Source organism: Ambystoma mexicanum, chromosome 1q (genome assembly GCF_040938575.1).
Source record: "Ambystoma mexicanum isolate Mex_15411 chromosome 1q, UKY_AmexF1_1, whole genome shotgun sequence".
Taxonomy (NCBI): Eukaryota; Metazoa; Chordata; class Amphibia; order Caudata; family Ambystomatidae; genus Ambystoma; species Ambystoma mexicanum.
The window spans coordinates 594,347,766-594,370,357 of NC_090922.1; the positions used below are offsets into that span (position 1 = coordinate 594,347,766).

The 22,592-nt window shown below is 47.2% G+C and overlaps 1 protein-coding gene across 3 annotated transcripts in view; it reads right to left on the bottom strand.

The window, feature by feature from the left end:
- DARS2 (aspartyl-tRNA synthetase 2, mitochondrial) overlaps positions 1-22,592 on the bottom strand; it is a 530,183-nt gene that overhangs the window by 279,746 nt on the left and 227,845 nt on the right. For all 3 annotated transcript variants that reach the window (XM_069641110.1, XM_069641109.1, XM_069641111.1), the window contains 2 exons: positions 9,071-9,140; positions 1,769-1,948 (listed from right to left, as the gene is read on the bottom strand). In XM_069641110.1, coding sequence (XP_069497211.1) covers positions 1,769-1,948; positions 9,071-9,140 — 250 coding nt within the window. The remainder of the gene's footprint in view (positions 1-1,768; positions 1,949-9,070; positions 9,141-22,592) is intronic.

Genomic DNA, 22,592 nt, shown 5'->3' on the forward strand with positions numbered 1-22,592 from the left:
TGCTCCCGCCTTTTATTCAAGGTTAGAATATCCTCTTCCAGTGTAGGTTTGAAGCTTGAGGGGTTGTCAGTGAGAAGAGGAGGGGAGAGAGGGCAAGGTAGCCAAGGGGGAGGGGGAGCGGAGGGGACAGCAGGAGATGAAAGGAAATTGATGAAGCGAGGGAAACGCCCATCAAAGAGGAGGATATTGGCCGAGGGCCTTGGACCATGACGGTGCCATTTAGGTAGACATTAATGATGACCTTAGAGGAGTCAAAGGGGGCCACGAGTGCCTCCCAACAGGTGCCACCATTAATGGGAGAGGAAGAGATAGGACAGAGCACAGAGATCATATGAAGGGTCCATGGATCTGGTGAAGGAACGAGAAAGAGGATGTCAGTGAGGGTCGGTCTGGAGGAAGCGCTAGCATAGATGTCAGCGATAGGGAGACCAGGGTTGGAGGCCAAGATATCCTTTTTAAACTTCTTCCTACCAGACATAATGAGAAGGGAAGGATAGTCGATGGATAAACAGTTAGAGACGATAGGAGAAACAGAAAGCTCCATGGGTGAGATAGAGTGGGGGAGGGAGCAGAGGGGAGGAGGGACAGCGGGTGAGGGTAGAACAGGTAAAACTATGCAGTCACTGGGCCAGCAGGTTACAGAAAAAGCACGTAATACAAGCAAAGGGCACAGCAAGTTAGCAAAACACAGCAAGATTTGACTGCAGGCTAAATGCAAAAACACAGCAAGATTGTACGCAAACCGCTTCACACGCAAATAATTCCATGAATCGGGGCCTTGTAGTGCTTTTTGTGTGCCACTACGGGAAGCACCAGACCCAAAACAGGCTTTTTAGCAGTCATTTTGGGCATGAGAGCTCAACAAGTATTTGGATTTAGTCAGATCAGTGGCCTGCCAAATTTGTTACACGTCCATGAATGTGAACACAAGTTAAGAAATCATGTTTGCATTGTTTTATGTAAAGTTCGATGTAACCATAGCAATACTCGCTTACTGCAGAAGCATCAGATGGCTGCAGAGTCAAGTCTATGTTGCGTGATCATAATGGGAGAAGGCCCTCGTCTTGCGACTCTCAAAAACGAAGAACATTAGAGCAGAGTTGTGCCGTGCGCCATAACCTACATAACCTGTGGTAATGCAAACTTGAGAAATCAGTAGTATGCAAAGGGCTACTTAGTAGCGGCCATTGGCATAATGTCTTCTAGACACAACGCTGTGCCAAGCTACACAGCTCCATCAGCGCAGTGCCACACCCTTGTGCACGAGTTGTGGGGCCTTGCAGCACTGCACCATTTAACAGCAGCCTGTACAGCTGCATTTTTCGCTTAAAAGTCATATGCTGTGCTTGATAAGACAGCAGCGTGTGGCACTGCGCTCTTATAAACTGTGCGATGGCTGGTCGTACAAAGTGTATTTAGTTCTATGCTGCGGACCACAGAACGAGGTTCAAAACCCAACTTACTCACTAGAACACATTGTGACCCAGGGCAAATCGCAATTTCCTCAGCCTCGTTATTTTCCGTATTGCGTACACAGAATTTAATTTGCAGTAGATGCTATACAACAAACCTTCCTAGAGGGCACTCGTGGAACAATGACACAACGAGACATTTTCTTTCTCTTGCTTTCTACTAAAACTTGGCCATACATTCATGTTAACCGATTGCATGCACAGAGTATTTAGCCTGGTTATGGTGCGCATAGAAATCTTAAGAAAAGTAATGATGGCGTTCATGTCCAGCCAGGGCCTGGGGGCGGGGGGCTTACCTTCATCCCGAAGCGTGTATCTGGCTTGTCGGTGCCATAGCTAGCCATCGCTTCAGCGTAGGTCATGGACTGGAATGGTGTGGCCAGTGGTCCTTTCTCCTCCGGCCAACAGTACTGCAGTAGGCCCTCAATCAGCCGCTGGATCCCGGCCTGGTCCACAAATGACATCTCAATATCCACCTTAAAGATACAATTGTGGGGACAATGAAACAAGGGCAATGAAACAAGGGCTGCCTTTAGATGGCTGTGCATGAAGCTCGCCACGGGACAAAGGGGCTGCTTGCTACCTCCTGCAGCGACAGCATATGCTAGAGCTTCAGGAAATACAGTCTCAGTTTGGGGTTAGTAAAACTTCTACAATGATAGAATGCTGCTCCAAAAGTGCCCCGAGTCATTTAAAAGTGTATGTTCAAGGATTTCTTTCAGTATGGTGGAAGTACCGGGAACCCCTTAGGTGGATGGACAGTTATAGGAGGCAGGATACACGCGCACAAATGTGTCTAAGAGCAGACACTAGTAGTACCGACTTCCCACTCCTCTGTTTCACACACTACAGGGTTGAGAAACGGTTGCCGTTCTGCCACTTTGCTTGCAGCAGTGCCCATCACTGGTTTCCAGAGAAGGCGGAGACTCTACACCATGGCACGCAGTCCCTTCTGCCATTCCCTCTATGCATTTCACAAAGCAGGAAGAAACAAGTAATTTCACCGATAACTCCCCCATAACCCGAATGTACTATCTGCATTTCCTTTCAGCAAGTGTCCTGCAAACTTTGACTCCCTAGATCGTATGGACTAAATTTTGCATGAGCCCTAGCCAACATAATCAATGGTGAGGGGTCATGAGGGCCCTAGTCCAAAACATATGAAGAGCCATAGTTTGCAGACCACTGCCTTTCAGTGATTATAACTCCCTAAATTGGTTTTAGGAAGTAGGCAGGTAGCAGCTATGATTTAGTTTTGGTCTCACCCTGGAATCAAGCAGATTTCCCATATTGGTAACCCAATGTACCTTTTTTGTAGCATTTGTGCTATCAATGCTTTTCTTGAAGTCCTCACCCATTTTGTTTTAGGGACTTCTTTGTTCAAGGAATCCATGAGAGAGGCCTAAAATGGCTGGTGTGCACACACAGGCTCTTTATTTGCCCAGCCATGCACCCTCTATAGTAGTTTGAACTGGTTTAGACAGTGCATAGCCCTGGGCTGGCCATTTCACATTCTGTGGGGTGGCCTGGGGTGATTAGCTGGTCGCTTAACACTTTGTTTTTTACCCCCCCCCCCAAGAGAGTGGTTGGGGCCTCTAAGTAGGTATATCTGGGGGAGACCCTGAACCTACACTCCATTCTGACTTTATTTTCTTGCAGGTATGGTAGCTTACCTGCTGGAAGGTTCACACCGTTTTTGTTTGGTTGCTGGATTTTTAGAAACAGATGTAGACATAGTGGTTGGACCCTCTGCCCTGAGCTTATCTCCACTTTCTATTTTCAGCTGCTGGACATCCTTCCAGGGCCTCCTCTGCCGGGATTTTATCTGGGCCTTTTTACCACAGACTTCTCATTTATCCAACTGGGCCGCTCCACCTTGGCATGGGAAGCTTCAGTCGCCTGGAAAGGTACGGAGACTCCAAGACTCGCCCAATTACACTTCTGGACTGTACTAGGTCACCTCCACTTTGGTCTTATTCATGGGACAGTTTTTTTGCAGTTGACTGCCTTTTTTGTTGAGCTGCTGTGTTTGCCTGGCTTTCTGGAGTCACCCCCACCACTGCTTTTGTTTCTGGCTTGAGGGTGCCACTCAAGGAGGGTGGGGGCTATTGTTCTTCTATTACATTGTCTGGGTTGTCATTGGTCCAAGGCTCAAGTGCCTGGCTATTCAGATCCAGCATCCGTACTTGAAAATTAGACTTGTACTTGACTGGGTTTGTTTTTGTATGGGGCTTTCTGAAACAACTATTTGGGAACCATCACAATTAATACCCATCTCTGGACCCTGGATTGGTGGGTTAATCTAGATACTCACCCCTGATACAGGTTCCCATTGTGAAAGCGTTTCACAGGCAGGCCACCAGCATTCCCCCCCCCCCATTGACTTCCACTGGGGACAATTCCTGTTGTGCAGCACCTCCTGTCGGGGCTGTTGGTTCTCAAACCTGCTTCTGGAGCTGTTCCTTAGAGTCTCCTCTGCCATCCACTGGATTGGTTGGTTTGCGACCAAATGTGCACTTGTGGGGTAGAATTGCGACATACCTCACTTTCCCCCATACTCGCAGATCTGCCTATTGACTTCTATGGGGAACACTTCACAGACCAGATAGTCTTGCAAAGTGAACTTGGGGGTGCTTTTCCCACCCCTGCAGGTATATCTTTCCTGCATCATGTTTGGGTCCAAGCCAAAGATTAGAATGTTAGCTTGAACCTGTGCATTCTATTGTTGCAAATGTGGATTTAGTTATAATGTAACCTTTTCTAGTGATACTATATCCATTGTTCCCTGAAGCGCAAGGTCTTTGTGCCATCAGCTTAAATGTATGTAGGGGCCTCTGGCTGTATTGTATATATTTCCCCTTCGCCCCTTGCCCCCCATTCTCCACATTCACTGTGATGATGAGCTGGTTTGCATTTTTCAAGTATTTGGTCCAAGACGGAGGTTTAGGGTCACTGACTTATGTTTGGCATCTGGGGTACTGTAATAACTTAGGGCTGATTCGTGGAATTATTTGCGTGGGAAATAGGGAACTTGCAAGTCAAACTGCATGCGAAATCCCTTCGTCGATGCATTGAATCGAATGCGCAGGACTTTTCCAGAACATGCGTGGAGTTCGCTCAGGCTCGGCATATCTCTGCGAGCCGTCGCCCGCCTTGCGCGAGACACCATGCAGAGGGTGGGGGTGGCTTGCGCAGAGGGCTGGGAATGGGATGGAACCCAGAAAATGGGGAAGAACATGCGAAAAAGGGGGCGTAACGAGGGAAAGCCCGCAGGCAGTCCCTCGCACGCCCACAACTACGCCAAATGACACGTATTCATGGATCCACCCGCGCAGCCTCTCGGCATAGAAGTTGCCATGCAAATCCCTCGATCACTACACCACCCTAAGGTAGGCGTAAGGACACTTGTTCATAGGATTCTCAGCGCAGTGGCAGGTTTGCATGTCAGATTCAGGGGGTGTGTACGCAATTGGGGTTCTGATCGAACTTAGGGTTGCGTGTACGCAGTGTAGCGAGGTGCAGGAACAGTTTAAGGGGGTTTGCACACAGATTTTCCAAGTTTAAACCAAGTTACGAATTTTCATACGCATGTTGTTGATGTGCCGGCAACAGTTATGGGGCACCCTGCAAAGGGTCCCCGAGATGCAGGCCTGCTTGCAGGGGACCCCACGCACTGTTCGCAGGGTGCATGTATTTGAGCTCTAGGGAGCACGCAAAGGTAGCTGTTCTGGCTGTTTATGCTTTGCGTGGGGCCGTGTCGGGGGCTAGGGGTGGTCCCGGGTGCGACTTGTGAATATGGTAACTTTGCGCAGTAAATTCCATGAATACACGGGCCGTGCATTTTTTATTCTGCGCGCAGGCTCGCACAGTTTCCTTCTCGGCGCACAGCCCTTACAGGATTTCTGCACACATTGCCATGAATCAGCCCCTTAGTTCTGTCTTCATTTCTGCTGCCCCTTTCTCCACAATAGTAATACTTGTGGGTCCCTCACGCTATAGAAAATACTATTAACATTACATATAGAGACAAAGGGCAATGCTATGTGCTCACCACTAGCTAGTGGACTATAGTATAGTATCAGATTGGGTAGTGGCTGACAATTTACAATTTGTATGCATACATTAGGTAATTTCTCTGTGTTCTGCCTACTTAAAAGGGCTTATTGAACTAATAGAAAACTATATGTGTACTCTAATACGGTTGTATACTTTTCAGTATGCTAGGGTGGTGGTGTTCCTAGACGATCATAACAAAAAGAGGACGGGGTGTAGTGCGGAGAGACTGATAAAAGGACCATTTTAACAGGACTTGGAAAACGGATTAGAGAAACTAAGATCGGATTGGTGGAGGGGATGTTTGTGAAAGTGTTACTCGTTTCTTACTGCTGTGTAAAATAAATGAAAGCCGAAGTGCACAACCGCCTCCGTCTCCTTAATAGAATCACAACTCTCCGCCCTGGCTAGGAATAATCACCTGGTCATTAACATTTTCCATAATGGCACAGCATTTTGAGAGCAGTATCCATTTTAAATGATGCTGGATATAAATGCAGAAATCAGATTGCAGAACAACGGAATTAACCGTGTATTTTCTGCTTAGGGATTTAGTGGCAGGGCAAAGCACGACCCATGCGGCTGTAATGCTTTATTGCCAGAGAAAGGTACACTACGCTCCCTGGAACAGGAGCTATGAGGGGGCGGAACCGGGCTCGAACTTGGCGGTCCTCTGTGGAACTACATTCTCGTTGCCCCCTATTCATCGTTTTTGTGAGCGTCAAGATGCCTTCTGTTGAACGCTGCGCTATACAAGAGGAACACAATGGAAATGGGGATTACAGGCCGAGTAGGTAGAGTAGGGTTCAGAAGAAGAGGGGCAGTAAGCAAGGAAGGAGTATAGAAGAAGTTGCAGACGATGGAGCAGAGAGGCGAGGCGCAGAAGTAGACAAGCTACTGCCGCCGAGAAGTAGCAAAGCAGGACAAGGAATGGCGGGAATAGAAGGCGTTGGAGGGGAAAGAAGAGCAGCAGCAAGAGTGGAAGCAGTACGAAAGAAATTAATGCCGTGATAGCAGAGCGTGCATGCTTTACCATGCAATGTATGAGTAGGTGCCGTTTCTTTTGCATTTTGGGACCTGAATTTGAAATGGTAAAACCAATTGAAGTCCCAGCATGCAGAGAATACTACCTGCACTGGATCATGTACTCACCCATGTCACTGGGTAAGGAGGAAGGAGTGTGGCCAGAGCCCCACTCTCAATACAGCTCCTTCAACATAGATAACACCCTAATCACTGTTTCACCAGCAGTCAAAACCCTGGGGGTCTACACTGACTCCTCTCTCTCCATGACGCGCCAAGTTAGCGGCATTGCGTCCTCAGCAGCACTCACTAGCAAAATTATCAATGCGCTCAAACCTTACCTTTCGACCAAAAACGGCCTCACCAGAGCCAGAGCTACCATTGGGGCCAAATTGGATTATTCCAATGTCCTGTTCGCGGGCACGTCGGCCAAAAACCTCAACAAATTACAGGTCACGCAAAATAATGCCCTCAGAGCTGCGCTGAGCATTCCAAAAAGGGAGCACATCTCACAGGCTAGAAGGGATGCTGCTCACTGGCTCCCAGTCAAAGAGCGCATTCTCTTTAAAACCCTAGCAATTACACACAAGTGCCTATCACTCAAAGGCCCCCTCCCCATACCCATCAGAAAAAAATAGTCTGAGCCACCTCTTATAGACTTAAACAATCCCACCACTCCAATCAGATCAATGTCCCTACCTTCAAAAGAGCCAAAGCTGGAGGCTCCAGCTTCCTATTTCTAGCTCCAAAAAACTGGAATGCCCTGCCCACAACACTCAGGAATGAGACCTCCTACGCGGCTTTCCGCAAATCACTAAAAACCAAGCTCTTCAACTAGTCCCCACCGCAAAAATAAGATCACTGTGAGCTTCAGCTGGTTCCCTTGTAACCCTGGAACCTTGAGGATTAAGCTGCACAACATGTGCACAACATGTAAATGTTGTAATGTTCACTGTCTTATTTCTTTCGCACTGTTCAGTATAACACCCATTGCTTGTCATGTTTTCTCTCTTGTAACTAACTAAGCACTAATGAAACAGTGCCACGATGCACCAGGGCCGCCTTGTGCGCTTTATAAATGTAAAAAATAAATAAATATGAGTGCAGATAGCAGGATTGTGGCAAGACAACCAGCTTCAAAAAGCAGGACAGGAAAGAGGAGCAGCAAGGAGGAAAAAGAAGTAGAGGGAGTTGGAAGAAAGTGGATGGACCGACAAATTCATCTATGGCCATTGCACAGTCAGCCAAGATCGGACTGGGACAAGAAATAGGCCCGGTCACCCAAAAAAAAGTGGTCCACCCCTCGCCTCAAGACCCTTGACCACTGATGAAATCACCGGTAGTGATGTCATTTGAGCCCACCCCAAAGTGACATCCTGGGAAGCGATGAAACACAACCTTTCACCACTTGACAAAACAGGAAGTGGCATCACATAGCATTGTTCCTAAGTACACTAAATTACTGTGAGTCCAAGCAGACAACCAAGGCCAAATGATAATATGTTATTGTATAGCACTTACGCTTGAGCTCTTTTTTATAGAACAAATATGCATACAATATCACCCAACCTGTGTTGATACTCATTTATCGACCTAAGAAGGAAGAAAAACTTTTTGGGAAAAAAAAATGATTTTTTTTTCAATTATTTTTTTTCTTCCAAACCAGCCCAGGAATGGCCAGAAACCGGCCCCCACTTCCCAGGGACGATTTCGGCCCAGCCACGGGTCGAAAGGCTGAGGGGCCAATCCGACCCTGCAGTAGATGTTAATGACCCCTAAACAGGATTAACCGACCCGGGTCGGATTCGGACCCGCAGGGAGGACTAGGAGTCATTTTATTCAACTATCCACACCCCAGCCTCTAGTTCTGCCAGCAATTTAACGCCACATACAAAACTGGAAGCAAAGAGTAAAAACTACATCACCTCCCTGGCTAAAGCATATACAACAAATATTGGCAAAGCCAAGAGTTTTGGCTTGTGTACAACAGGACTATAAATCGAGTGGATGAAGCCAGGCCTGGTTTAGACATTTGGATTACACTAGTTGTGTGTTTACAACTCCAATTAAGTAATTAACACTCGGCACACTGCTTTGAAAATACACTAGCAGGTACTTGAAATTTGAGTGCAAAGTTTCATGAGAAGGCTTGATAAAAGCGAGCTCAAAGAGTTCCCATGAGGAGGTGTTTTGGGCAAGGAGGTTCAAGAACTGGGCGGGAATGGCTATAGGAATTAGCATGGTCATGGGCAGTCAATGGGTGGGGGCAAATAACCAAATACCTACAAGCTTTGTGTCCCTCCTCATATGCCATTTCTTCCTATTGATTAGAGAAATGTTATGATGATGTAATACGTTTGTATATGAGGCGAAAGGTTTGATTTTCAAGGCAACCGTCTGAATAAAAATAAACCTCCCTATCTTTACTTTAATGCAATACTCTGTTTGTAGGTGGCACTTAAGCACCACCTAATAGCCCAAACTAATAAATGACTGTGGCAAGAGAGAAGCAGTGCGGTTACCTGGGTAAATTCTGGCTGCCGGTCGGGCTTTGAGCCCTCATCGCGATAGCATCGGGCAACCTGGAAGTACCTGGAATAGAAACACAAGCAGTTTTCAGCCACAGCACAAGATGCCTTTCGTTAAAGGAGACATCCTTTTCTGTTCCCTGCTCTGAATTCAGCCTCCCCCTGCGTGAAGGTTCTCCATCGGCCAACGCTTGAGGGTGAAACCAGCTCTGCTCACACGGACAAACCTGATCACTTTAGGACTTTCACAGCAAACCACCCAACGTATCACTTTAAACATTGCGATGAGGATTATTCAGTGCCGAAACAGTGTACAAGTCCATGCTGGAAAAAGCGACCACTGCCACTCAGAAAACAATACAACAAAAGGGATTACATTTACTACAAATTCGCGGCCGGCCCTAGGATTTGCAGGGCCCTGGGCGGCAAGATATGTTTGGGGCCCCTAATGTGCATTAAATAGCGACATCAGTGATATCACAGAATGAGTATTTAGTCTGCCAAAGTATCATGGGAAGTTACATTAAAAACATGTTGTCATGCGCAAGTGAGTAGACAAATACACTGTGAGGTCCAGTATATGAGCTGTTAATATCAACCCTTGTGGCAATACCAGGAGTGAGACCTTTTTTTGAAGTAGCAGACAGCTGAATGTTCAAACTTCTAATTTTGGCAGTGTGATCAAAGTTGTGGGAGCTCTCACTTTGGGTAAGTGGCGAAGGCCGGATGTGAGTGCAGTCTGCAATTCAGGAACTTGAACACATCTCTTCCCAGATGCAATTGATAGAACTACTGTTTGCAAAAAGTCTTTTGAACCTTTGGTTTACAAACACGCTCTGTGGAAGGCAAAATATGGCGATTGTGTTTTGCTAACTGAAAACTGAAAATAACTGCTGTTTTTGCAGAAGTGTCACAATTGTTTTAATTTTTATTGTGTGTATGTATGGGCATATTGGTCAAATTATTATGTTTTTATTTCAGAAGCTGGAAATAAGGATTTGTTTTGACTGTCAAAAATAATAGCACATAAATACATTTATCAAGTGCTGCTCACTACAAACTGAGAAGTTAGCCTCTTTAATGTACCCCCTGAACCTTAATTGGAGGGAGGTGAGCAGGCCAAAATTGTTAAATTACAAAGGCAACTGAGCAGGTTGGTAGATGGTTGCCTGGATGTTATACGTTTAGACCTTCTTGTAAAACAGATCTTTCCTATTCCTACGGCAACATGTTCTGTAAAATGTGGTGTATTGACATGGGGTGGAGTACGGCTCCTGCGCTTTCACTGTGTGTGGGAACTTCTGCCCCCTTAACCAAAATAAAAATCTGGCACACAAGAATATACGCACAGCAAGTGAACATATCTTAAAAGTGAAAGATACAAATTTGGTTGACTTGACCTTACCCCTTAATAGAAAATGCACCAGACAAAAGAGCATTGGACTTTCAAAAAAAGTAATGAACAGAAAAAAACCTGAGAGAAAATGTTTAATTAAATACGTGGGCCAAGCATAAAAGGTGCTAACCTTTTTAACCCAGCAATATGTAGTGAAATATTACCAAGAAAACAAAATCCCAATACCAGCATGTGCTTTTGATGATAATTGTAGGTGTCTTGTGGGTAAGTGGCTGCACTGGAAATTAACCCTTATGGTTGTTTTAATTGAGGTAACATCATACGATGAATGGGATGGAGAATACCTCTCACACCAAGCAATAAGACGACTCAGGAAGTTGGCAAACGGTCTCTGTTTTTAGTCTCAATTATCTAAAGCATGGAGTACAACAGACATCGCACAGCATGATCTCAAAATACGTGACAAACTAAGAATAACCTACATAGGATTGCGATCGGCTCAAGGGGAACATCCAAGTATACTTTCTATAAGGTATTGGATTGTGATTAAATCTCTATAGACAGGTGGGAAATTTATGCCCTCCCTTAGTGCAAGTCATCTTCAACAGTTATTAGAAACACAATACACCATTGGCTCTCAAACTATAAGGCCCTTTGTTATGTGGCCTCCTACAATTGGTTGGCACGCTTGTACCCTTCTAGAACATTCGATTCTCTAGCAGCACGTAAGATGGTACCCCAGGTGCTGGTGGGTGAACTTGACTGTAACTCCCCACCCAATTAGCCCCATCTCTCTCATCGCTCGTGCAGTCTGCCATTCAGGTTGCCTTTGAACTTGGCCTTGCAGTCGCTTCTCATCTCTGGGAATATAAGGGAATGTGAGCATGTTCTTATCAAGGTTCAGGTCTGCATGTCCACTTCCATTTTCATTCTGGACTCGCGTGACCAGAGACCGTGAATCGACCCATTTGATAGCATTTAATTGTCTTGAATAACTTTAACAAGGCATGCCTCAGTTTTCACATTAACTGTTCTTCAAGGACTGATGACCAGTTTTCGCTGCCTTAGCCTTTGACACCAGGCCAAGCAGTTTTCCTTTGGTCCATCTTCAAGTTTCGGCTTATTTCTTTGCTGTGACACACACACAGCTATCAATCCTCCTTTCTCCACGTGTTAAGCTTACTGAAGTTGCGACATTGAATATCCAGATTCTATATACACATATTATATATGGGATACATTACTCACCGTAATCGTATTTCTGATGCTTGTATCTGCTTAGATTCACATGCTGTGCATAGGCCGACATCTAGTGGAAGCTGCGGAGTATTACAGTTTGTTTTTCGAAAGTCGAAAATGGGCGTCGACACAGGCGTGCCAGTAATACTATCCCTAGTGTGACGTCCACTGTACCCAAGATCCCTCACGCGTGTAGGATCCTCAGATTGTATTTTTTCTGACATGAGGAAGCATGAGGAGTAGCGTGAGTACAGATAATCCAAGCAGATAGACAGAAAGGTAAGACTACAAGCAATCATGCGCCTTCTCTCGGAGGGGAGGAAGGGTGGGTCGCATGTGAATCTAAGCAGATACAAGCATCAGAAATACGATTACGGTGAGTAATGTATCCCTTCTGAGGCTTGTGGAATCTGCTTAGATCACATGCTGTGCATAGATTAGCGAGCAGTACCAGAAGAAGGAGGTGGGATGTGAGAAGGGTCATGAGCAAACAGGTGTCTTAGAACCGCTTGTCCCACTTGTGTATCTGTCTTGGAATGAGTGTCAATGCAGTAATGCTGAGTAAAAGTGTGAATAGAGCTCCAAGTAGCCGCTTTGCAAATGGTGTCTAGGGGAACATTTGCAATGAAAGCCAGAGTGGCACCAATGCCTCTAGTAGAGTGGGCCCTTGGCGTAAAAGGCAGAGTCTTTTCAGAAAGAGAGTAACACAGCTGTATACAGTTGATAATCCACTTCGAGATAGCGCCCTTAGAGACGCGATCCCCCTCTCTGCCTGTAGCTACGGAGACAAACAGTTGATCTGTTTTCCTTAGCGGTCTGGTTTTATTTACATAGTATAGGACCGCCCTACGCACATCTAGGGTGTGTAGTTTCACCTCAGCCGAGCTTTGCGGGTTCTGGAAGAAAGTCGGAAGCTCGATGGACTGGTTTACATGGAACTTGGATATGAATTTAGGTGAGAACCTAGGGTGTGTGCGTAAAACCAGTTTGTCCTTGTGGATAGTAAAGAAAGGATCCTGCACTGACAGAGCCTGAATTTCACTGACCCTTCTTATGGAGGTAATGGCTACTAAGAAGGCCGTTTTATAAGTCAGGTGTTTGAGACTACTTTTATGCATGGGTTTGAATGGGGGTCCCATGAGCTTAGCTAGCACCACGTTGAGGTCCCATCCTGGCGGTGGGTTCGAAATAGGAGGGTGAAGTCTCTTTACTCCTTCCATGAAGGCTTTAACCACTGGTACTTTCCACCACGAGACCTTGTTATGGGATGTGGTGTAAGCTGAGAGGGCTGCCAGGTGTACTTTCAGCGAGTTAAAAACCAACCCTGCATCCAGCAGGTGGAGCATGTATGTCACAACGTTGGAAGGAGTGCAATCAACCGGGTTGATTTGTTTATTCTGGCACCAGATAACGAATCTTTTCCACTTATCAAAGTAACAGTGCCTTGTATTTGGTTTCCTGGACTCCTTTAGAATGTCCATACACCTCTGTGGTAATTTGAGATGTCCAAACTCTATGACTTCAGGAGCCATGCTGCTAGGTTCATAGAGTTGGGTTCCTGATGCACTGTTTGACCCTGTTGCTGGGACAGTAGGTTGTACCAGGCTGGGAGTCTGATGGGTTCGCACACCGCCATCCTGCGTAGGTGTGGAAACCATGGTTGTCTCGCCCACATGGGAGCAACTAGGATGAGCGTCATCGATTCCTTGTTCATCTTGTACACCACCTTCCTGATGAGGAGTTGGTGGAAAAGCGTACGCAAACTTCCCTGACCAGTTCATCCACAGGGCATTCCCTTGGGAGTCCGGCTGGGGGAACCTGGATGCAAATCCTGGGCATTGTTTGTTTTCGCTTGTGGCGAATAGGTCTATAGTGGGGAAACCCCACTGAGAGAAGAGATCTTCTACTACGTCTCTGTGAAGGACCCATTCGTGTTCTTCTGGGAGGGAGTCTCTGCTTAGAGCATCCGCTAGGGAATTGAGCTCCCCTGGAACATGTTGCGATGACAGGAAGATGTTCCGTCTGAGTGCCCATATCCATATTTTCTGGGCAAGCTTGGACAGATTTGGCGAACGAGTCCCCCCTTGCTTGTTCAGATAGAACATGGCTGTCGTGCTGTCCGTCCTGATCTGCACCGACAAGTTCAGTAGATGGGGCTCGAACGCCCTTAGCGCTCGGAATACTGCCAGAAGCTCTAGCATATTGATGTGGTTCTTGGCTACTGAGTGAGACCAGAGACCCTGAGCTGTGTGGTGGAGATGGTGAGCTCCCCACCCAGTCAGGCATGCATCTGTAGTCACCACTGCTTGTACTTCGGGATCGTAAAAGGGTTTCCCCGTTGCGAGATTCTCTCTTGTCCACCAGTGTAGGCTCTGTACGAGTGTTGGCGAAACGACCACTAGATCGTCCCAATGACCACTTGCCTGAGACCACTGTTTCGCCAACCATTCCTGCATGGGACGCATGCGCAGACGCGCGTGAGGGACCAGGTAAATGCATGACGCCATCATGCCCAGTAACCGCATAGCTTTGCGTACTGTTATCTGTTGACCTGACTGATAATGCGGAATTTGCAGAAGTATATTCCGAATTCTCTCTTCCGAAGGGAAGGTCAATCCTTTCTGAGTATCTAGGATAGCTCCTAGAAACTGTTTTGAGGTGCTTGGCACCAGACTTGACTTTTTCTCGTTGATGGAGAAGCCTAATTCGTGGAGGAGGTCGATAGTCCTTTGAATGTTTGACCTGCAAATTCCTGGGGTTTCCCCAGTTATGAGCCAGTCGTCCAGATAAGGGTACACCGGGATTGCTTCCCTGCGTAGGTGTGCAGCCGCCACCGCCAGTACCTTGGTGAATACCCTTGGTGCTGAAGCTATCCCGAAGGGCAGTACCTTGAATTGGTAGTGGCGACTGTCCACCCTGAAGCGCAAGTACTTTCTGTGCGCTGGGAGCATGGAAATATGAAAATAAGCATCTTTCATATCCAAGGTTGCCATGTAATCCCCCTTTTTTAGGAGGGGGATTACCTCTTGTAGCGTGGTCATACGGAATTTTTGGGGCTTGACATACTTGTTGGCAGGCCGTAAGTCCAATACTGGGCGCATTGTCAAATCTTTCTTTGGCACAAGGAAGTAAGTTGAATAGATACCCTTGTTTACCTGGTGTCCTGGGACGAGTTCTATCGCGTCCTTTTCTAGCAGAATGGCGATCTCCTCAAGAAGGATCTTTTGATGCTCTAGGGAGTGCACTCTTTGTCGTGGAGGATGATTCCGGGGACGCTGCAGTAGTTCTATACAATATCCTGCGGATACTGTTGACAGCACCCATCTGTCTGAGGTGATCCCTTCCCAAGCCTGGGTGAAGGTGGAAATGCGTCCCCCTACTGGGGTTGCGTGGCAAGGGACCCTGAACTGAGCGTCACTGTTTTGGTGGAGGCGTGCCATCTCCCTTGTTGGGGCTGCCTCTGCCTCTTCCACGACCTCTTTTGTTACCCCTGCCGTAACTCTGGGTAGACTGCTGGTTGTTATTCCATTGTGTACCTTGTCCCTGGGCATAGTTGCCTCTTTGTGAATTTTGGCCGCGTGGGCGACGAAAATTATTGTTCCCCCTCTGGTTAGGGGGTTTGTTGGTAAGCTGGCCAAGGGATTTGAGAGTCTCATATTCATCTTTGGCATTTTTAAGTGCGTCTTCGAACGCTTTCCCAAACAATAGGTCGGGTTCCACTGGCTTGTCTATTAAAGAAGCCTGGGTTTCTGTCTTGAATCCCGACTGCCGTAACCACGCATGTCTCTTGATAACAGTACCTTCTGCTATCAATCTCCCTGCGTTGTCAGCGGCGTCGAAAGTTGCTTTTAAAATGCAACCAGACACGGCTCTCCCCTCTGCTGAGATCCGAGCCAGCTGGCCCTTTAACGGTTCTGGAGCAGAGGCAATGAGCACCGCGACTTCTTCCCATTGATGGCAATTGTAACTAGCCAACAGGGTGGTGGAATTCGCAATCCTTGCTTGGTAGGCGGACGTTGAGGCTACCTTTCTGCCAAACCCGTAAAGTTTTTTGCTCTCCTTATCGGGAGGAGCTTCTGATGAAGATAAGGGCGTGCCAGCCCTTTTTCTAGTGTTGGTCACCACTAGGGAATCTGGTTTAAGATGTCCCCTTATATACAGAGGGTCAGACTGGGCTGCCCGGAAAATCTTTTCAATTCTGGGGTTGACAGCTCTGGTGAGGTTAGGATTCACCAGGGAAGGATCTATTCTTCGTTGGATGGATTTGAGGATAGGGATGGTCTGAGCGACCGGTCTTCTCTCTCCTACAAACTCCTCCGCGAAGTCCCTTTCCTCCTGTACACCGTGGGTGTCGATGTGGAAGTGTTCCGCTGCTCGAGCGAGAACCTCGTTGAGGAGGGGCTGGTTATCAACTGGAGAGTCAGTAACTGGGGCTTCGCTTTGTACTGGGGAATCTACTCTGTAAATTTCCTGCTCATCCTCTCCCTCCTCCAGGTCCTCATCCTCTGCATAGTAATCTGTCCCGGTTTGTTCTTCCATAATTTCAAACTCCTGGTCCTCTTCAGGGAAAACTTGTCCCTGGTAACTGGGGAGTGGAGTAGAATATGGAGTGGAGTAAGGCTGAACCTCGAAGGGTTCAGGTCTTTCGACCCGGGGCTTTTTACTTAGCGGGATAGGATCGGAGGAGCCTGAGGGTGTGGCCCCTTGAGGGTTATATGAAAGAAAGTGTTCTGGGTTCTTATCATAAAAATCAGCCAAGGAAGACATCCTAGACATAACCCTGTCTATGTCTTCACTGGACCATTCCCTGGAACAGGGTATTACTTTAGCAGGAGATGATTTATGGGACTTTTCAAGGGTAGACTTGTGTTTACTTGTCTGCCTAGGGTGAGAGGATGGCTTTACAGGGGTGGAAGGCTGTGCTTTCCGCTGTTTCCCCCCCTCCCCGTGCGTGGAAAAATGTTTTCCCTGTCCCTTGGAGGCCCCAGAGATTTTCGACGCCTGGCGCCGAGGGTCTGGAGAGGTATCTGTGTGCTTCGGGCGAGGGGCCTCACTGGTGTTAACCGCGGTCTCGGTATCTTGGAGCGCGGCCTGGGGGTGGAAGTCGTCTTCGTCTCCCGACGATCGAACTTCCGTTAATGTGTGTAGCGAGGCACTCTTGGCAAGAGTGGATGATTGCCTTGCGTCGTGAGGTGATCTCGATCGAGAGCGCCCAGAGGACACCGAGTCGGACCGTTCTTTTTGTGCCTCTTTCCGGGAAGTCGACGTCGTCGAGGTCCGGTTGGTCTTAGTGTGTTTAGTGTGTGTTAGGTGTGTAGCGCTTGCGTCGCCGGGGGTCTTCCCCATAGCCGCCCTGCCGGACGACCTTCCGAGGTCGGGGACCTGCGCTCGCCGGCTGTCTTTCGACGCCATAATGCCCTCGCCGTCCGAAAGTACGGCGTCGCTGCCATCGCTGAAGGCGCCCTCCGCTGCCATGGCCTCCTGCCTGGCGTGGTGGGCCCAACGCTTTGTCGAACGGTCCTTAAGTGTCTTAGGTTTAAACCTACTACACGCTCTGCAGTTCGCTTCGGGGTGATCCCTCGGCAAGCAGAGATTGCACGTGGCGTGCCTGTCGACCCAAGGGTATTTACGATTGCACTTGGGGCAGAATTGAAAAGGGGTACCCTCCATACGCACCTTAAGGCAGCGGGCTGCTAAGTGTAGGAATATATAAAATGTAACTATATATCAAGAGTGAAGAGTATGTACCACCCCCCACTCTCCCTACTTGTAAGGGCCGAGGCCAGCGGCCTACTAGGCCCGGGCCGAGGCCAGCGGCCTTCCGAGGCCCAGATCCGTCGTGCAGCAGTCGACGGTCGATGACTTCTCCAGCCGTCGTCGAGGTTGAGGGTCGACGTTGGGGTGGGGAAGGGAATGAATAAGAATTATAATTATAATAACAGCAAAAGTATGGCTAAGGCCAGGGAACTCCGCAAGATGCTTCCGACCAGTATGGCGGAAAAAAACAATCTGAGGATCCTACACGCGTGAGGGATCTTGGGTACAGTGGACGTCACACTAGGGATAGTATTACTGGCACGCCTGTGTCGACGCCCATTTTCGACTTTCGAAAAACAAACTGTAATACTCCGCAGCTTCCACTAGATGTCGGCCTATGCACAGCATGTGATCTAAGCAGATTCCACAAGCCTCAGAAATATATATATATATATATTGGCGACACCGCCTTCAATCTATTCACTACTTATAACCAGCCTTTATGATTACTCAGCCTACTTGCGTTACACCATCTGTACAGTTATAAAACGACTTGTATTTTATGCAGTGCTTCTCACACATGCAATCTACATTCCGCACATTAACGTCTTCTTAATTCTTTACTTTGCCAACGGACTCCACAATCCTTCTGAGTGCGTTGCGCTCATCTTTTGTGACGCCAACAGTCTCTCCTTTTCACATCTTCACACTTCTTCTGGGTCCTCCCTCAGGAGACCATCATCTCTTCGGGGATACATCACATAGGGCTTTCTCAATGGATACCTTGTCTCAAAGGGTCTTTGTGTAATAGATACCATTACTGGAGTTGCATATGTCGCAATTTCCGGTTTCCAACATATAGGCAGAATAGGGCAGGACTTCCCGCAGAGGCATTCAGCTGCTCCTCTACAGAAACATGACAACCCAGGTGAAATCCTGGTAGCCAAATACTTGAGCAAGCTTGCCGACCTCAAAAAACACCCATGGGGGTTGCATCCACCCTCTGAAAAAAGTTATGCTGTCCACCCACATGTATCCTTTACTTGTGCCTCAGAAAACAGCACATGGCCACAATCGGGGATAACTAACCGTACCAGTCTCAGGGATTGCAATCTCTCTTGCCACATCCTGGACAAATATTCAGCACTCGCTTGCCCTCTCATCATTCCCCCTCATCAACCCCACGTCTGGCTTTCAACGATGCTCTGCTTTATAAAGATGACTTGAAAAGTACACATACCCATAGTATATATAAATAAATAAACACAGAAATATGTTAAGCAAAAAGTGTACAATTGTGGCATTATTCCCCCATTTTCACTGGGAGACTACAAATACAAGAATGCAATTCAGCAAACTGCAAGAAAATGGCCTTTGGGTCTTGAAAATATATTTTCAAGACGTATAACATGTAATGAGTTCATATGATGTGATGAAAATATCACATTCTACCAAAAATAAACACTTTTTGGTGCATTAAATATGAACATCTGAAAACAATTGTAGCCAATTTAAAACTGTTTTGTTTCATACATTGTAATTGACTTGGAGGAGAGAGTAGATGTATGCAGCTAACTGGTGCTTTGTCTGTTCTTTCAGAATGAAAATGCTGATTTGCATTTCTTAACACAGAAACTTTACGAACAAACTACAAAACAATGGTCTCTTAAATGGGCCATCATTTGCAAATCGCCCCCACTTTAATGCACTGCTTGAAGAAAGAAAGTGATGAGCCGGCATTAAAGGGCCTGCAGCATCTGGTGGGCCGCAGGGAACGGGTCTCTTTCTAGACAGCCACAGGAGGTTGGAAGGCTACACCATGGCCTCACGCAAGCTTCCTACATGGAAGCTGCACAGCAGTCGAGGCAGACACTTGTGCCTTATGGGGCCCATCTGACAGCAGGCCCTGGGCGAACGCACAGACTGTCCTTGCCTCAGCCACTCTGCACACAGTACTATAGATAACACCCAAACAGAGATATGGAGGACAACTAAGTCCCTATTCTTTAACAGCAGGGTGCAGTCACTTTTAAACATTAATGCACTCTTTGCTAGTGGGTTGATTTGGTTCTCGGAACTGGCAGGCCCGAGGCGAGGACTACACACGGACAAGCATCACATGCAGCCACTGATGCGTCATTATCTTCTATGATGAGGGGTTGCTCTTTCCACAACCGATGCGCCCTTTCCTGGTTCGATGAAGAGGCGACCAAACAGTGGGGATCTGCAACAAGCATTGTCTTCCGTGCAACCTTATCAGCAGATGCACAAGAATTATTAAAATGTTAAGACGTGCACGTGATTTAGTGTGTGCGCTCAAGGGGCCTCCAGAACGTGTCACATTGGCGAGTGTCAGAACGAAGCGAATAAAGTTTAGGGAGCAGAAAAGATGTTAACGAAGGGGACCATCTAACGTCAAGATAAACTACGAACAATCAATGTTCATATGAATTTTGAAGGTATTTTGGGTGGTACAAGCCAGGAATGAAATCAATTTGGCTGTGGGATGGCAACAAGGTGGTACCGCAGGATGGTAGCGCTTTTTCGGATGTGTAATCATGTAGGGGGTCTCACATGTTTAGTGATCAGTCACGGGGTTCGAAATTAAGATTCCATCAGCAGGAGCCAAAACCATCTCCTGGGTGTCAGCACCACCCTGTAGGCAGTAGCTGCCACTACTTTAACTGTTTGACCATTATGTGGTTGTGTTTAAACATATATTAGATGTGTCCCAATTCTTCTTTAATAACATTTTCAAATAGTAATATGTCATATGCATTTTTGTAAGGCGCAAGCTGCCTAAGGAGCCAAAAGTAGCTGCTGGTAGCTGTTGGTTTCAAGTTAACCAGGCTCTTCTAGGATAGAGGCAGGAGATAAATAGCTCCCACCAATTTCGAACCCTGCGGTCAGCTCTTGCCTGAAGGATTCCAGGAAGCCTCCATGGCTAGGTCTTGAACAATTACTCATTCATCATAATTGCTTACATGTATAGCGTCTATCTGAAGATCATCATTAGTTCATTAAGGGCATTGACATGGTGAATTTGTTAACAAATCACAATATACAGGTTTGCTTCCCTTTCGTTAAATGGTTATATTTTTACTGTTTCAGAAGAGAGGGCAGTTACTGCCAGTGAGAAGCAATTCATTCCTGGATTACAGAACGTGGTTAAGCGTTCTAGTAAAGGGCAGCTGGTTACTGAACTTTCTGGTTGACCACAACTCAGATGTGGGGTGCATTATACTAATAAAGCAGGTCTACCTTCTTTATCCGTGTGTGCAGATGTCCCCTGCCTGGCCCGTGTGTTTGTGGTTGGTGGGGAGACCTAAGGGGCCAGACCCACCACCAACTAAGTGATGAGGCGGCTGGTGCAAGGAGGATTCCTTGCCCCCCCCCCTCGCCCATAATACTATAAGCAAGGAACCGGGGCTCGTCACATATTGCTCCCAGATGTCTCCAACCCTTTAAAGATTGGAATACAGAAGCATCTACCCTGCAGACCCTGGGAACCGCACCCATTGGATCATCCATGGCGGTGGGGGAAATAACTGGGACATGTGAGAGAGGGAAACCTTACCTGGAGGCAGGGGAAACGAGCAGAGCCCACAAAGAGGGAAGAGCTAGGTTCTGAACAGGCGGGACTGGACCTGCTTGCAGACCTCTTGTGTGCATGTCAGGGCGCAGCGGGGGACGTTGGAGCTACGAGCCAACACCAACCGGGTACCTCCGAGACCGAAGCAACAGCAGTGATATTACAAAGAAGACCTCTAGGCCCCCATCCTGTGAAGCACACACTTCATTGGAGTGGCCTCTTGGGTGAAATATAAAGAAAGAGTACACATTTTCAGTTTGTATTTTTAAGTGGGATTTTATGTAGCGCAAACCTAGAAAGCAACAGAGCATTGTACGTGCCAGGGACCACTCCGGTGGTGATAGTGCACGGTACAAATATCCTTTAACATTAACGTGTCATTGAGGCTAACATATGAGGTGGGGAGGGGTTTGCAATATGTGGCAGGGGATGTTGAATCCAAGGGAGTAGGATGTGATGTAGGAACACAAGCAGCCTAGGTGGTACCAAGGTATTGACTGAACTCGAAGAGCATTGGTGTTCCAAAGCCAGTGGCTTTTCAAGTGAAGTGCAAAACTGAAGGTTGGTGGCTGGAAGGTTTTTAATTAATCACAACCACAGGCATTGCTCTGGGCAAACCTCCAGACCATTTTACAGCCTGCCAAGTCATTACAGTGGGAAAGAACGTCTGCAAATCAGATATCTTACCGCAAATGTATCAGTCAAGTCAGAATTACAACCTGTGATGAGGTGATGTATGAAGTCGGACAAAGGGGTGCATGTTTCAACATGTTTTATTTGAAAAGATAAAGAAAAGACCCTACCTCTACCTATCTCTAAAGGGCTAGCCCGCCTAAACAAATATCAACTAGGGTGCTCGTCATCAGCATGTTTTTCTAAATGAAAAGTGTTTGACCTCTGTCCAAAAATATACTCTTAACCCCACCACTAATTTAAAAAAGGGTTCAGCAACTAAATGAAAGTAATACCAGGAGAACGACTCCCTCCTCCTGGTGAAATGGCTCAGTCTATCTCTCTTTCAACAATCCTTCACACTAGCTTCTGAGTCAACAAAGCGAGTCTGGTCAGGAGAATGTCTCCCTTCTCCTGGCCCACTTCGCACAGCCTTGGGGGCCGTCTTGGGAAATTCTTTAGCAGTAGTCTGCAAAAGTCTGCAAAAGTCTGGCAGCTTAGACTCGCTGTTTGTGTGCAGAAACCAGTCTTTTCACTGTGTTTATCGCTTTGGAAGAAGGACCTTTCATAATCCTTCCCGGGCCGTGGAGCTGCTGCAGAGGTGCAGTCTGGAAACCCGGGTGAGATGGCTGCAGTGGCAGAAGAGTGCGGTAAACATCTCTGGAGCGGCTGCTATATCAGCGAAGACCACCGGATCACATTCAAGACGTCAAAACATGAATCAAACCACCAACGGACTCCATGGACTCTCACCTGGAGCCTCGTCTCCCCGTAATGGCGATATCAGCTACATGGCATAATAGCCCCAGGAGCAAATCACTACTTGACAACAACCTTGAACACTCCATGGAAGGTAGGAGTGAGATTGTGACAGAGATTGTGCAACTCAAATATTCCCC